This window comes from Lathyrus oleraceus, chromosome 1 (assembly GCF_024323335.1).
Source record: "Lathyrus oleraceus cultivar Zhongwan6 chromosome 1, CAAS_Psat_ZW6_1.0, whole genome shotgun sequence".
NCBI classification, from domain to species: Eukaryota; Viridiplantae; Streptophyta; class Magnoliopsida; order Fabales; family Fabaceae; genus Lathyrus; species Lathyrus oleraceus.
Window position 1 is genome coordinate 32,711,990 of NC_066579.1, and position 15,544 is coordinate 32,727,533.

The 15,544-nt window shown below is 35.8% G+C and overlaps 1 protein-coding gene across 1 annotated transcript; it reads right to left on the bottom strand.

Moving 5' to 3' along the window:
* Positions 1 to 1,279: 1,279 nt before the first annotated feature.
* On the bottom strand, positions 1,280 to 4,139 carry LOC127083716 (uncharacterized methyltransferase At2g41040, chloroplastic). Its single transcript, XM_051024078.1, has 8 exons — positions 3,782 to 4,139; positions 3,325 to 3,425; positions 3,095 to 3,235; positions 2,714 to 2,795; positions 2,382 to 2,575; positions 2,147 to 2,258; positions 1,844 to 1,948; positions 1,280 to 1,603 (listed from the first exon to the last, which is right to left on the bottom strand). Exons 1-8 carry the CDS (start codon positions 3,950 to 3,952, stop codon positions 1,475 to 1,477), a joined length of 1,035 nt encoding a protein of 344 aa, XP_050880035.1. The 5' UTR covers positions 3,953 to 4,139; the 3' UTR covers positions 1,280 to 1,474.
* Positions 4,140 to 15,544: the final 11,405 nt, after the last annotated feature.

The window sequence follows — 15,544 nt, forward strand, 5'->3', positions numbered from 1 at the left end:
GTGTTAAATCTGATTCATAGATGATATGATATTCAGACTCTGATTGGTGTGGAGACAAGGTTGAGAGGAGAAGTACTTATGTATATTTCTTCAAGTATCTGGGAGGTCCCATTTCTTGGTGCTCTAGAAAGCAACCAATGGTTGTATTTTCAAACTGTGAAGCTGACTACATTGCATGTGCTTTGTCTACGTGTCAAGCTGTTTGGATTATGAATTTATTGCAGGATCTGAAGATCAAGGTGAGCAAGCCTATGAGATTGATGATTGACAACAAATCAGTTGTAAGCCTTGCCAAGAATCCAATACTGCATGGAAGGAGCAACCACATTGACATGAAGTTTCATTTTCTGCGCAATCAGGTTCAGAATAGAGTGCTTGAAGTTGTTCATTGTAGCCCTCATAAGCAACTTGCTGATGTACTGACTAAAGCTATCAAGATTGAACACTTTATCTATTTGAATGATATAATTGGTGTCGTTGATTTTAGTCTTGAATGTGGATTAAGGGATGAGTTAAAGTGTAATCCAAATTCACATTCAAGTTGCATTTAGATTTAATTTGAATTTCATTTGTGGTTTTGAATGTATAAATGTTGAACTAAAGTTTCGGTGGTAATAGATTTATCCATTGTAACCGTTCTTCAAAAGAAAGTAAAAGTTAGTTACACAAATTTCTCTCTTCTCTCTTCTTCATCTTCAATCTTGTGCTCTAACAAAAACAAATCCTTTTAATAGTAAAAAAAATCTCACATTTGAATGAAGAATTTTTCTAACAAGAGATGTTTCATGTCATTTTGTTGAATGTGTGATAGTGTGCTTTGAAAAACAACTCATTAACATGAGAAAAAAAATAAACCAACAAATCTGACATAAGTATTCTTCCTAATTTTTTTTTTTATATATAAAATGAGAGTGTGACTTACTTACAAATAAATTTAATATATTTGATATGTTCAAAAATACATTTTCAAATTCGAAGAAATATTTTTTTAACTTCATAAGATACTTCGCTACCATTAGGGATGAAAATGTCTTTACTTTGACAATATGCAGAATCTCTTCTCATATTTTTGTTCACTTATAAAAATTAATTACTATCTGATAGCAGATGTATAGTTGATAATGAATGAACTAGTTAATGGTGGATAGTTTATTGCATTCCGCTGATAGCAAATAAATAAATTAAAATATTAATGTAAAACTATATATTCAAAGGTATTTAGATAAGATGGTATGAGTTTTTGCCAAATTAACCAGAGATCATTATGGATACGAACTCATGAGATCAAATATACAGTTAAATATTTTGAGTTTTGCGTACAATGTGGTCATTCCTAAGAGAGGGAGATTTTTTTCATCTTTTCATTTCCGGTATATTTACAATTTCTTTACAGATAAACCAAATCATACATCAAATACAGATTTCAACATTATAATGTAGGAGAATCAATACAATAAATGGATCAAATCCAGTTTTAAGGCTTCTGCGCCGTAAACATGATAAAGGACTTCTGAACTTTGCATGAGTAATTTGTAAGTCCACATGAAGTGCAAAGGTCTTTGATTTCTTCTTCTATTAAGAAGCCATAGCCTTGAGAATTCCTCTGCAAACAAAAACAAAAACCATCAAATCAATGTTATCAATAGCAGATCACATTAAATCACCTTAGAAATTGTTGAACGGAAATTTTACCTATGGATTTATGAGATAATCAATACTTCAATAAATAATTCACAACAAAAGGCAAGGTCAATGAACACTTTCAGAATGCACATGGTAGACAACTCACATTATTATGGCAAAAGATGAAAGGTAGTTAATAAATTAAATATCAAGAGTTTACCTCTCTGAAGGGGCGTACAATCCAAGGAGTTGACGAAGTATAACGAAGAAAAGTGGTTCCGACAAATACTCCACCACTTCTCAGCACACGGGTGATTTCAGCAATCTTTAAGAAATTTATAATTAGTGCTTGATTAAGTAAATTACACTCATTTAAATAGTGTGATAAAAATGTGGAAAACCAGGCAAAAATTCACTAAATTACGCATATAAAGGTCGCTGATCACATCTAATCTATACATAATTCCAATAAAATATTCAAATGTACTGCCAGAATTTCATCAAACAAAGACACATCACTTACCGCATTGGAGGGAGATGGCCAGCAATGCAAAGCTGCACCAGCATGAACAGCATCAACCGAACCTGATGCGAAGGGAAGCCTTGAAACATCTGCCCTTACAAGGGCGATATTACTGCAAATAATGAAATGAATCTAGACTAAGAACAACCATGTATCCTCGTGCAAAGGGGAAAATTGAATGTGTAAATCGTTAGCTACAATAAATACAGAATCAAGCAGAGGAGGAAAGCAATACTTTGTTGAGAGTGTCGCATCTTTCTTAATGAAATCGTTGCATTGGCGAAGCATATTTTCAGAAAAGTCTAGTGCAATGACTCCAGAATAAGTTCCAGATTTGGCAAATTTTCGGGAAAATAAACCACTTCCGCAGCTAACATCGACAACCAGACCACCTTTAGCAGGTTCAAAATACTCTTGAGCCATTCTGAACTGCATAATAAAGAAAAGATGAAGAACTTAATATATTTTGAAATATAAGCTCCATAGAGGGTTTGTTTCGAATAGAGATAAAGAAGGCAGAAAGAAACAAAAAGAATAACTTTTATGGAATGAATGACTAAAACATACTTCTTCATCAGGGCCAGGAAAGCCACTTTGCCTGAAATTCTGACGCCAACCTCTTTCATATAAGAACGAAACAAGGGGACTCCTAAAAAAGGTTCATACACAATAAGAATTTAAGAACTTGCCCAAATGACTGTAGCATGCAGAAAACAGAACTAGTAGATTTCAACTTGTGTTGAAAAAATAACTCATGTATATAAATAATAAAAAGTTCCCCAGATAAAGAAATATATGGGAAAATAGATATTTAAAATGTTATTTTCATCAAGTATAGATAACTAACTAAATGAAAAAAAACGGGTATAGTACCTTGACACTTTAATGCATGGTGGTCTAATGCAATGAAATTGGAGTCAAGTTACCGATCTTCTATTTTATTTTTACCTAAAAAGCTCTGTCCGAACTGGTTGAACTTCCGTGTAATCTTTCAATCCAGAAGTCAATGTCAGATCCAAATATCCGTCTTTACTAGTGTATGATTTTTGACATCTCTTACACTTGAAACCAGACCTGTAGATTGCTGATCTGAAGTTCCAAAACAACTTAGTAAGTTACTATGACACTGAATTTTAGAATTAAATACAGTTTCCCTCATGCATATCAATCCAACTTACAAGTTAAGACCAACAGGACCTTTTCTTATCAATGGCTCGTAGCATATTGGGCACGCAAATAAGTCCACTTGTGTTTCCTGATGCTTATTCGTACTTAAATCCTGAAAGAAAAATTAACAATAGTATAAGTTTGAGTTTTTTGGTTAATGGCCCTAATATAAATTATAACTGGTTGAATTAATCAATAAGTTTTATAACACATGATTCATCCATTAACCATCTACTTGTTCTTATTGATACATCAACCCTAAACTTTTTAAACATTTAACAGAATTTGAACACGAACGCAACAGAGCGCGAACAGTTAACAGAATGGATAAACTAACCTAAAATTCAATAATATTATGATCATAAATAAAAGCTTAATTGAATGAAAAGAGCTTAATTCTGAAAGTGAAAACATGAAAGAAAGTGTGAATTTAACATTGAATATTGAAAATGAAAAGGAAAACTTTACCGAGTCCACGACAACAGCGGAGGTGGCGCGAATGGTGAACCTTTGGGTATGAGAGTGGAGTAGCCGAGGGCGAAACTGGGATTCGGAAAAGAGGTGAGGGCATTTAGGGAATTGTGATTGACAAAGAGGACGAAGGGAATGAGAAGCAGCGGTAGTAGCAGAAGCGGCCATGGTGATTGAATGGAGGATCGGGGCAGTCAGGTGACCATATGATCACTCGGAGTGTTGTTTCTTCGCTACTGTGTCTCTCTGGGAACCGCAAAAAGTCTTGTAATCAGCCCGTCACATGATAAATCACCAATTTTAAAAAATGTTTTGTTCTAGGACAAATTATTCTTTTAATATTTATGTTTCACCTCAATTACAAAATTGATTTCCTGCGTTATATTTAAATATATATATTTAAATATATATATATATATATATATATATATATATATATATATATATATATATATATATATATATATAAAAAGAGATTAATTGAAATACACTGTCAGTGTAAAAGAGTTTTACACCATCACTTAATTATATACATTGGATATTAAAAGAAGTTTGACTTTTATTTTAAAAATCTATAAAGTAATACAAACGGGTGATGGTGATGAACCGACGCTGTAAAATTTTTTACATTGACAGTGTATAGTAATTAATCTCATTTAAAAATTGTATTCAAAATTGATGATGTTTGGTTCGAAAATTAGAATTGTTAGTGCAAATCTTTGATGTAGTAGTGGTAATCTTCGATGTTGTTGTGCGAGGTAGACTTACAAGGTTAATCTTTTCTAATGCACAAATCAATAAGTGAATCAAGATGGATAGAGTGAATTAAGATTGAAATGTGAAGACGACTTATATATAACTAGTGGGATACTCGTGAGGTAATGGTGGGTGACGCGTATTTGTTTCAAAAATAAAATAAAAATATATTTTTAAAAACTGTGAATTAATAAAAAAAGAAAGGTTATATATATATATATATATATATATATATATATATATATATATATATATATATATATATATATATATTATATATATATATATATATATATATATATATATATATATATATATATATATATATATATATATATATATATATATATATATATATATATATATATATATATATATATATATATATATATATATATATATATATATATATATATATATATATATATATATAAAGTGGATAAAAATATAATGTTTGAGATAAATTGGATTAATTGGGCTTATCTTGTGAAGTGAAGACAAAAGGGGAAGTTGTCAGGGGAGACATTTTTACTCGAGTTTCCAAAATTTGTCTCTCACCATTACGATTTGCAACGATCCATTATCCTAGAAATGTCAACCGACAAATCGTTTTTTTCACTTGGAAGGTTGTTTAGATTTATGATTATGGTATTGTGCATCTCCATCTTCAATCGCTCATTCACATTTTTTTCATGTTCCTTGTGTTCTCTGTTGTTTTTGCAGATCTATTTCTGAGATTGAGAACGAAACAACATGGGGAAGACGAATGTTGGATATGGCTTACCAATGTGCAAAAGTGAAAGCGGCGTCGACAGATAACCGGTTATAGCCGAAGTTAGGGCTTGCTCAATCGTTGTAGATTCTGTCACTTGTGATGAAGCTAAAGATCCTAAGGAAAAATGAGTTGTCATTGCTGAAGACGTAGGATATGTTGAACTCGTAAGTCCTAAGGTCAATATGCATGCAACAAAGGAACCTGAAGGATCGTCGAAAGAGTTTTATGGCAAGAAAAGCAAAAGGTCTTCCGTAGGTCGACCATCTCACATCTCAATATCTTCCGATAGTGGAAGGTAATTCGTTATATATTATTATGTACTAAGGTAGTATATGTTTTGTTGGGAAAAAAGGATTTTCATATGTAACGACATATTATTTTCATTTAAAGATCTCTATATTGGCCATGCATGAATGTTAAATGACGTTGTAGTGGTGCATTTTGATTGCAGTTCTGGTCAACTATGTCTAGAGCATGAGTCCCGTGAACCAGAAATGGAAATTCGCCCAAGGTACTTTGTTTGGGAGAAGAAAATCAAATGTGGGAAGTGTTGGTGTAAGCCCTAGAGGCCAATACTTTTTGGTACTTGTATCGAATTATTTATTAATAATAAAAGGCATTTTCTTTATTATGGTTGATTAATAAAGTCCCTGGAATAGATAGTCCGTTTAATGTATTAAGTGTGACTTAATCATGAGAACACATTAAACATAAGGACACTATTCTTAAAGTATCTGTAGTCGAGCTTTAGTGTGAAGTGGGATAACATTAAAGCATTAAGACTATTATGTTTGTAGACTGATGATCACATCTCATGGATCATGGATAAAGAGTTATCAAGTCTTAAACATAGGTATGAATATTAGGAGTAATATTTATACCGGATTGACCCGCTATGAGAATACTATATAGAAAGTTATGCAAAGTGTCATAAGTTATTCTCATGGTGATAATGGTGTATACCACTCTTCGACCTGAAACCACTATGGACCCTAGATGTAGAGTCGAGTGCTTTATTGTTGATCCAACGTTGTCCGTAACTGGATAACCATAAAGACAGTTGATGGGTACTCCACGAAGCATGTTGAGGGACATGAGTGACCTAGATGGAATTTGCCCATCCTGCGTAACAGGATAAATGTCTATGGGCCCAATATTGAACTGGACAAGGATGACACGGTCTATACCTTGTGTTCAATATAGACATAAGGGCAAAAGGATAATTATACACATAAGTATTATCATAGAAAGAATTGTCAGATCACATGACATTTTCGTGTCTTGGGTAGCAGTGATGTGTTGCTAGATACCGCTCACTGTTTATTATGTTAAATGCGTGATTTAATATAATTGCCAACGTCACGAAAACCTACAGGGTCACACACAAAGGACGGATTGATGAGAGATAGAGTAACTAAGGAATACCGTAAGGTACGGTGCCCTTAAGTGAATTATAGAACATCGTAAGGTACAGTGTACTTGAGTAGAATACGAAATATGGTAAGGTACCATGGGCTTAAGTGATTTTGGGCATATTATAAGATATGGGCCAAAATACACTTAAGTGGGCTTTTTAGCTTGAAGCCCACACAAGTGGTTCTATAAATAGAGCCCTTGTGCAGAAGCATTAATAGCGGTTGCATTATTTTCGTTTTCTCTCTCTCTCTCTCTCACTCAAAGCCTTCATTCGTACCAGCTAGCACTGAGATTGAAGGAATCCGTTCGTGTGGATTGATTAGAGACGTTGTCATCGTTCAACGTTCGTGATCGCTTCGTGGATCTGCAGAAAAGATTTTGATTGTCACAAGAGATCTGCACCAAAGGTTTCAATCTTCACAAGAGGTAAATATTCTATCACTGATCATGACCATTCGTAAGGATCTCTAAAGGAGAAAATTTTAATTTCCGCTACGTTTTTTACCGCAATTCTCCTTCAGTGGTATCAGAGCCACTTACGAAACCATGACTCGGATAGCTGTTTAATTTCTGTATTAATATGATTAAAAGACAGAAAGAATCAATTAATTAAACGAGTAATTAAATTTGGCATCATGAGTGTATGAGTTGGATGATTGATGTTGACTATGCTTCGGAACCGACATTAGTATGGTGAAGCAGCGATACATCGATCGTCCATAGGTTACGCAATTGAGACCGATCAACTTATATATGATATAAGTAATCCTAATGCAAAGTACGGTATATGTGATATAATGTTTCTGTTTCGTTCATTCAAACACTAAATGGTTGTTTTCCTTTGAGCGATCAATGGTCATTTGCTTCGGAATCCGACATTAGTATGGTGAAGCAATGACCTGTTGATCAATCATACTGAATCAACAATCGAGGTGTGTTTGACGGTTTGAAATTGGCGCATTAGGGTTGGTGACGGCGCAAGGGTTGTGCCGTCAAAGAGTTGTGAATTTAGGGGGCTTTTGGAACACGTCTGTTGACTGTTTCAAAGTTTTGTTATTTTGGCCGCGTGACGTTCGTCACGAGCTTGTGACGATCGTAACAAGCTGGATGTGACAGTCGTCACATGCCTTGTGACGGTCGTCACACTCACAGATCCAAAATTCTAGGCATTTCTGTTTCTGGCCGCGTGACGGTCGTAACATGCTTGTGACGGTCGTAACATGCCTGTGACGGTCGTCACACTCACAGGGTTAGAATTCTTGGGGTTTTCAGTTTTGTGACTATGCAAGAGTTGTGTTGATGCAAAACAATGTCCATTTCAAATGAATTGTTCATTAAAAATTAATTTGGTCGGTCGCCGAAATTTAATTTGGTTTTAATTAATTAACTCTGCGTAGTGTGATCGGTCGCCGAAATTTAATTTGGTTTTAATTAATTAAAGGAATTAAAAATTAATAATAATAATAATAATGTGTTTGTTATTATTGCCTTGTGGTGATCAGTTATGGCCTTAGTCGTCCTTTATTTTGTTTTGGGTTTTAAATACGACATGCGTGTCGTGCCTCTCCTTTTAATCTCTTAATGTAACTTCTTTTCTCATCTCAATCCCTCGTATGTAAAACGAGTTTCTTCTGTAATGTAATGAAGAAAGAAAGGAAGACAATATTATGAAGAAAGAAAGGAATTCAATATCAAAGGAGGATAACCTTGAAGATCTTGCTTGGAGAAGCTTAGAGAAGAATTCAATATCAAAGGAGGACAACCTTGAAGATCTTGCTTGGAGAAGCTTAGATCGTTATTAGGTTAACTTAGGTTCTCTCATTGGCTTGGGAGAACAATTGCGCTAGGGGCCATAATTGTTTCATTATGTATGTTGATGCATGTGTATGTATGTTGATGCATGTGAATATATGTTGATGCATGTGAGAGACGATTTATATGATAATTAAGCCGGTGAGATCAGAACAATTGCAATTCCCTCAAACTAAAATATTAAGTTTATGCTTTCCAAGTCTTAGCACTCATCAAGACTAGTATCGGATAATGTAGGTTTCGCCTACGCGAGGTGCATGTTCTATATTAGTAAGGTGCGATGGGATAATTGTAATATCCAACTGCTAAGACAATGGGTAAAACTTAACTAAACAAATTATAATAATATTATATATGTTTGCTTTCCAAGTTTTAGCACTCATCAAGATTGGTATCGAATAATGTAGGTTTCGCCTACGCGAGGTGCATGTAGGCATGGCAACGGGGCGGGTCGGGGACGGTTTTTACCTCTCCCAAACCCAAACCCGAATCCCCAAACAATCCCCGTTCCCCGCCCCAAACTCAAACGGGGATGGGGAATCAAAACCCAAACCCGTCCCAAACGGGTTCGGGTTGGGTTCGGGTATCCCCGCCCCGCCGCCATTCATTTAGTAAAATCAATTTTTTAATAGAAATATTTATTTTTCCAAAATAAAATTACATTACAAATAATAAAATAAAACAATCTAAAAAAATTCCATACATACATTTAAAATATTTTAAATAATAAATTTAAATTTAAATATCAAAACATTGACCACATATTTAATATTTTAAATTATTAAAAATAAATAGTAATGTACATAGTAAAATAAACGGGGCGGGTTCGGGGACGGGTTCGGGGTGGGTAGTAGTGTCCCCATTACCCGACCCGTCCCCATATTTTACAATCGGGGAAAACCCATACCCAAACCCAAAACCAGTCAAAGCGGCTTTTCCCCGTCAACTTCGGGGCGGGTTCGGGTTGGTACCCGCGGGTACGGGTTATATTGCCATGTCTAGGTGCATGTTTTGTATTAGTTAAGGTGCGATGGGATAATTGTAATATCCAACTGCTAAAACGATGAGTCAAACTTAATTATAATTTTATTATATATGTTTAGAAGCAAGAGTTGGGAATAATCCATATGATGGATTGGAATAAGGAGTTATTCACCCAACTGAAATTTTCGAGAGTTGTATGAGATACAACTGGAAGAAGTTCCTACCTAAATAACCTAGTTTTGTGTAATCCGCCTACGCGGACTTAGAACGAAGTGAAATATGGATCTCGACCCACTAGAAAATCTTCCAACGGGATTTTCCGAATCAAATGATGAGGGTCATTTGTTTTGAGTAAAATAGTGGGAGCATATTTGATTAAAGGCCTAATTAAATATGTCAATGATACTTATATTTTCTTAATCCTTATGTAGATAACCATGACAGCAAACACCTCTAACAACATCTTGCGATCAATCCTTGATAAAGAAAAATTGTCTGGGACAAATTTTCTGGATTGGCACCGAAACCTGAGGATTGTCCTCAAACATGATAAAAAGTTGTATGTCTTGGAGAAACCTGTTCCTGAAGAGGAACCTCCTAGTTTTGCACCTAAGGCAGAAAGAGATGCTTATAAGAAGCATGTTGATGATGCCAATGAAACTTCTTGTCTCATGCTAGCTACCATGAACTCAGAATTGCAAAAGCAACATGAGAATATGGCAGCGTTCGATATGATCGAACACTTGAAGATGCTCTATCAAGAGCAAGCAAGGCATGAGAGGTTTGAAGTTTCAAAAGCCCTTTTTCAAAGCAAGTTAGCTGAGGGAGCCCCTGTAGGTCCCCATGTACTCAAGATGATTGGGTATGTGGAAAACCTTGAGAGATTGGGTTTTCCCCTCGAAAAGGAACTTGCGACTGATTTGATCTTGCAATCGTTGCCAGATAGTTTCAGTCAATTCGTTCTAAATTTCAATATGATTGATATGGACAAATCTCTTCCTGAACTGCTCGCCATGTTAAGAACTGCCGAGCAGAATCTGAAGTCAAAAGGGAAGTCCATTCTGATGATCGGAAATGGAAAGAGACAGAACAAAAGGCCCACCAAGCAGGATGATAAAGGGAAAGGCAAGGAAGTTGCCAAACCCAGACCCACTGTTGCTGCTTTGAAGCCTAGTGGAGGCATAGCAAAGGCAGGCACCTGCTTCCATTGCGGTAAGACTGGACACTAGAAGAGAAACTGCCCAAAGTACCTGGAAGATACGAAGAATGGAGTAGAGACTTCAACTTCAGGTATTTTTGTTATTAAATAAATTTATCTACTTCTGCATCATGGGTATTAGATACTGGATGCGGTTCTCACATTTGTACAAATGTGCAGGGGCTGAAAAGGAGTAGAGATTTAGCAAAAGGTGAAGTTGACCTACGAGTTGGCAATGGAGCAAAGGTTGCTACTTTAGCCGTAGGATCTTATGTATTGACTTCACCTAGTGGTTTTATAATTCAGTTAGAGAACTGTTATTATGCACCTGCAATTAGCAGGAATATTATTTCCATTTCTTGTTTGGACAAGTTTGGTTTTTCATTTATAATAAAGAACAATTGTTGCTCAATTTATTTGAATGATATATTCTATGCTACTGCACAAATCAGAAATGGACTATATGTCCTTGATCTCGAAACGCCTATTAATAACATTAATACTAAAAGGGTGAAACCTAACGAGTTAAAACCAACTAGGTAAGAATATTAAAACTCTTCGATCAAATCGAGGTGGTGAGTATTTAAGCCTAGAGTTTGATGACCATCTGAAAGAGTGTGGGATCCTATCCCAGCTTACTCCTCCTGGAACACCCCAATGGGATGGTGTATCTGAGAGAAGAAATCGAACCCTGTTAGACATGGTCCGATCCATGATGAGTCACGCCGATCTTCCAAACTCCTTTTGGGGACATGCACTATTGACAGCAGCTTACACACTTAACCATGTTCCATCCAAAAGGTTGAGAAGATACCATATGAGATATGGAGTGGTAAGAAACCACATATGTCTTACATGAAGATTTGGGGTTGCGAGATTTATGTGAAACGACAAATTTCAACTAAGCTTGAGCCCAAATCTGACAAATGCTTATTTGTGGGGTATCCTAAAGAAACAAGAGGGTATTACTTCTACAATCCTTCTGAGGGCAAAGTGTTTGTCGCTCGAACTGGAGTTTTCCTAGAAAAGGATTTTTATTTCCAAAGGAACCAGTGGGAGGAAAGTAGAGCTTGAAGAAATTTAAGAATCACAAAGCATCGACACACCTATGGAGGAATTGGAGCAGGAAACACAAGCAGTTGTGTAAGAGCAACCTACTCAAGTAGAACAAGACCAGCGTAGGTCAGGCAGGATATGTCACCTACCTGAGATATATGGATATCTGATCAAGGTGATGTATTACTCATGGATCAAGATGAGCCTGTGACCTACTCATGGAATCTTCGTTTTGATGAAACAGTAAAACAATATGGATTCATCAAGAACGAAGATGAGCCTTGTGTCTACAAGAAGGTTAGTGGGAGCATGATCGTATTCCTGGTATTATATGTAGATGACATATTACTCATTGGAAACGATATCCCTACCCTGCAACAAGTAAAGTCTTGGGTGGGGAAATGCTTTTCTATGAAGGACCTAGGTGAAGCAGCCTATATATTAGGAATCAGAATCTATAGAGATAGATCATAAAATGCTTTGCCTAAGTTAGAGTACATAGACAAGGTGCTGAGACGCTTTAATATGAATGATTCCAATGGTTATGTGTTTTGCTGAAATGGTGGCGCTGTGAGCTTGAAAAGTTCAAAGCAAGATACAGTTGCTGATTCTACAACCGAGGCCGAGTGTATTGCTGCCTCAAGTGCGGCAAAGGAAGCTGTTTGGATCAAAAATTTCATTACTGAACTTGGCATAGTCCCTAGCATTGTGGATCCCATTGGTCTCTATTATGATAACAATGGTGCTATCGCACAAGCTAAGGAGCCTAGATCTCACCGACGATCCAAACACATATTCAGGCGTTATCATCTCATTCGAGAGATAATAGATAGAGGAGATGTGAAAATATGTAAAGTACCTACACTTGACAATATAACTGACCCACTGATAAAGCGTCTTGCGCAGCAGAAGCATGATGGCCACACTAGATCAATGGGCATACGGGGTATGCCTGATTGGCTCTAGTGCTAGTGGGAGATTGTTGGTGTAAGCCCTAGAGGCCAATACTTTTTGGTACTTGTATCAAATTATTTATTAATAATAAAAGGCATTTTCTTTATTATGGTTGATTAATAAAGTCCCTGGAATAGATAGTCCGTTTAATGTATTAAGTGTGACTTAATCATGAGAACACATTAAACATAAGGACACTATTCTTAAAGTATCCGTAGTCGAGCTTTAGTGTGAAGTGGGATAACATTAAAGCATTAAGACTATTATGTTTTTAGACTGATGATCACATCTCATGGATCATGGATAAAGAGTTATCAAGTCTTAAACATAGGTATGAATATTAGGAGTAATATTTATACCGGATTGACCCGCTATGAGAATACTATATAGAAAGTTATGCAAAGTGTCATAAGTTGTTCTCATGGTGATAATGGTGTATACCACTCTTCGACCTGAAACCACTATGGACCCTAGATGTAGAGTCGAGTGCTTTATTGCTGATCCAACGTTGTCCGTAACTGGATAACCATAAAGACAGTTGATGGGTACTCCACGAAGCATGCTGAGGGACATGAGTGACCTAGATGGAATTTGCCCATCCTGCGTAACAGGATAAATGTCTATGGGTCCAATATTGAACTGGACAAGGATGACACAATCTATACCTTGTGTTCAATATAGACATAAGGGAAAAATGGTAATTATACACATAAGTATTATCACAGAAGGAATTGTCAAATTACATGACATTTTCGTGTCTTGGGTAACAGTGATGTGTTGCTAGATACCGCTCACTGTTTATTATGTTAAATGCGTGATTTAATATAATTGCCAACGTCACGAAAACCTACAGGGTCACACACAAAGGACAGATTGATGAGAGATAGAGTAACTAAGGAATACCGTAAGGTACGGTGCCCTTAAGTGAATTATAGAACATCGTAAGGTACGGTGTACTTGAGTAGAATACGAAATATGGTAAGGTACCATGGGCTTAAGTGATTTTGGGCATATTATAAGATATGGGCCAAAATACACTTAAGTGGGCTTTTTAGCTTGAAGCCCACACAAGTGGTTCTATAAATAGAACCCTTGTGCAGAAGCATTAATAGCGGTTGCATTATTTTCGTTTTCTCTCTCTCTCTCTCTCTCTCTCTCTCTCTCTCTCTCTCACTCAAAGCCTTCATTCGTACCAGCTAGCACTGAGATTGAAGGAATGCGTTCGTGTGGATTGAGTAGAGACGTTGTCATCGTTCAACGTTCGTGATCGCTTCGTGGATCTGCAGTAAAGGTTTTGATTGTCACAAGAGATCTGCACCAAAGGTTTCAATCGTCACAAGAGACAAATATTCTATCACTGATCATGACCATTCATAAGGATCTCTAAAGGAGAAAATTTTAATTTCCGCTGCGTTTTGGACCGCAATTCTCCTTCAGGAAGATCACCATAAAAAATATTCTTGTAAGTTTGATAATATCGATTTACATTGATGTTATGTTGTTTGTAATCTAGGATATATATATATATATATATATATATATATATATATATATATATATATATATATATATATATATATATATATATATATATATATATATATATATATATATAGCAAATTCCACAACATATGATTAAAGCGTGTTTGTTAACGGGACCTGGGCGGATAGAGCTGGTTGACTCGGACACGAAAGATATGTATGATTGTGAAGTCCACACTGCAGAAAGGCAATATTATGTAGAAAAGCTCATTGGGCACAGTTGGTACGAGTTCATTAAGAATATAAGTCTTAAAACAGGAGATAAGGTGGGTTTCAACCTTCACCATCCTCCAACGAGATGATTGGTTGTGACCGCTTTGAAACGTTAAATGTTGGTTTGAGGTATTGGAAAACTAAATGATGAATTTGTGATGTATGTGCATGAAGTTGAAATAAAGATGTTGAATGCTTAATGTGTTTTGTGTTGATGATCATGTATGCTGGGAGATATTGGATTGAAGTCTAGTATGGTCGAAGGATAGCTTCTTGGTTTGACAATTTGACAAGACCTTAGCATGTCGTCGAAGTCTGCTCAGATGTTGTAGTCGAAGTATTACTAGCATATCGACTTGGGTCTGTTGTTATGCCTAATTGTTTAAGTTACCTTGTTCTCTAAGTTAGTTTGGGTAATGGGCCTATATGTAAAAGCTCATTAGTTTAGTGTGTTAGTTTTCTTATAAATAACATACTAGTCTCTCATCATTGTATAACGCAAATCCTAATTAGGGTGAGAGAGGTTATTTGCTATTTTGTAACATTTGTAATCTTGTTTCAAAGAGAAAGTAAAGAATATCATTTTATAACCAACTTGTTGTGTTCTTCTTGCTTCCCTTTTCTACCCTTGTGGATTTCTTGCCGATCAAGAAACCAAATATACTTTGTAATTTCGGCATCATTTTCACAACAAATTAGTGTGGTGAGCATTGAGAAGATGTCGTCAACAAAGTATGAGATTGAAAAAGTTCACCAGAGTGAACGATTTTGGTCTGTGGCGCTTGAAGATGAAAGCCTTACTAGTTCAGTAGGATTGTTTAGAAGCGTTGAAGGAAGTCGCAACCATGGATACTGCGTTAAAGGATAAAGAAAAATGACTATGGTAGAGAAACCCCACAAAACCATCTTATTCAGCCTTGGCAATAAGGTTCTTCGATAGGTTTTGAATGAGACGACAGGATCGGGTCTTTGGGAGAAACTCAAAAGTTTGTACATGACCAAATCATTGGTCAATCACCTCTACCTAAAGCAAGCTCTGTATTCATTCAAGATG

Excerpts from the sequence above, each read along its gene's own strand:
- LOC127083716 (XM_051024078.1), bottom strand. The coding sequence starts at position 3,952 with ATGGCCGCTTCTGCTACTACCGCTGCTTCTCATTCCCTTCGTCCTCTT. Across the intron at positions 3,426-3,781 it reads CCGCTGTTGTCGTGGACTCG|GATTTAAGTACGAATAAGCA; the intron begins GTAAAGTTTTCC and ends TTTTTCTTTCAG. Across the intron at positions 2,259-2,381 it reads GATGCGACACTCTCAACAAA|TAATATCGCCCTTGTAAGGG; the intron begins GTATTGCTTTCC and ends CATTATTTGCAG.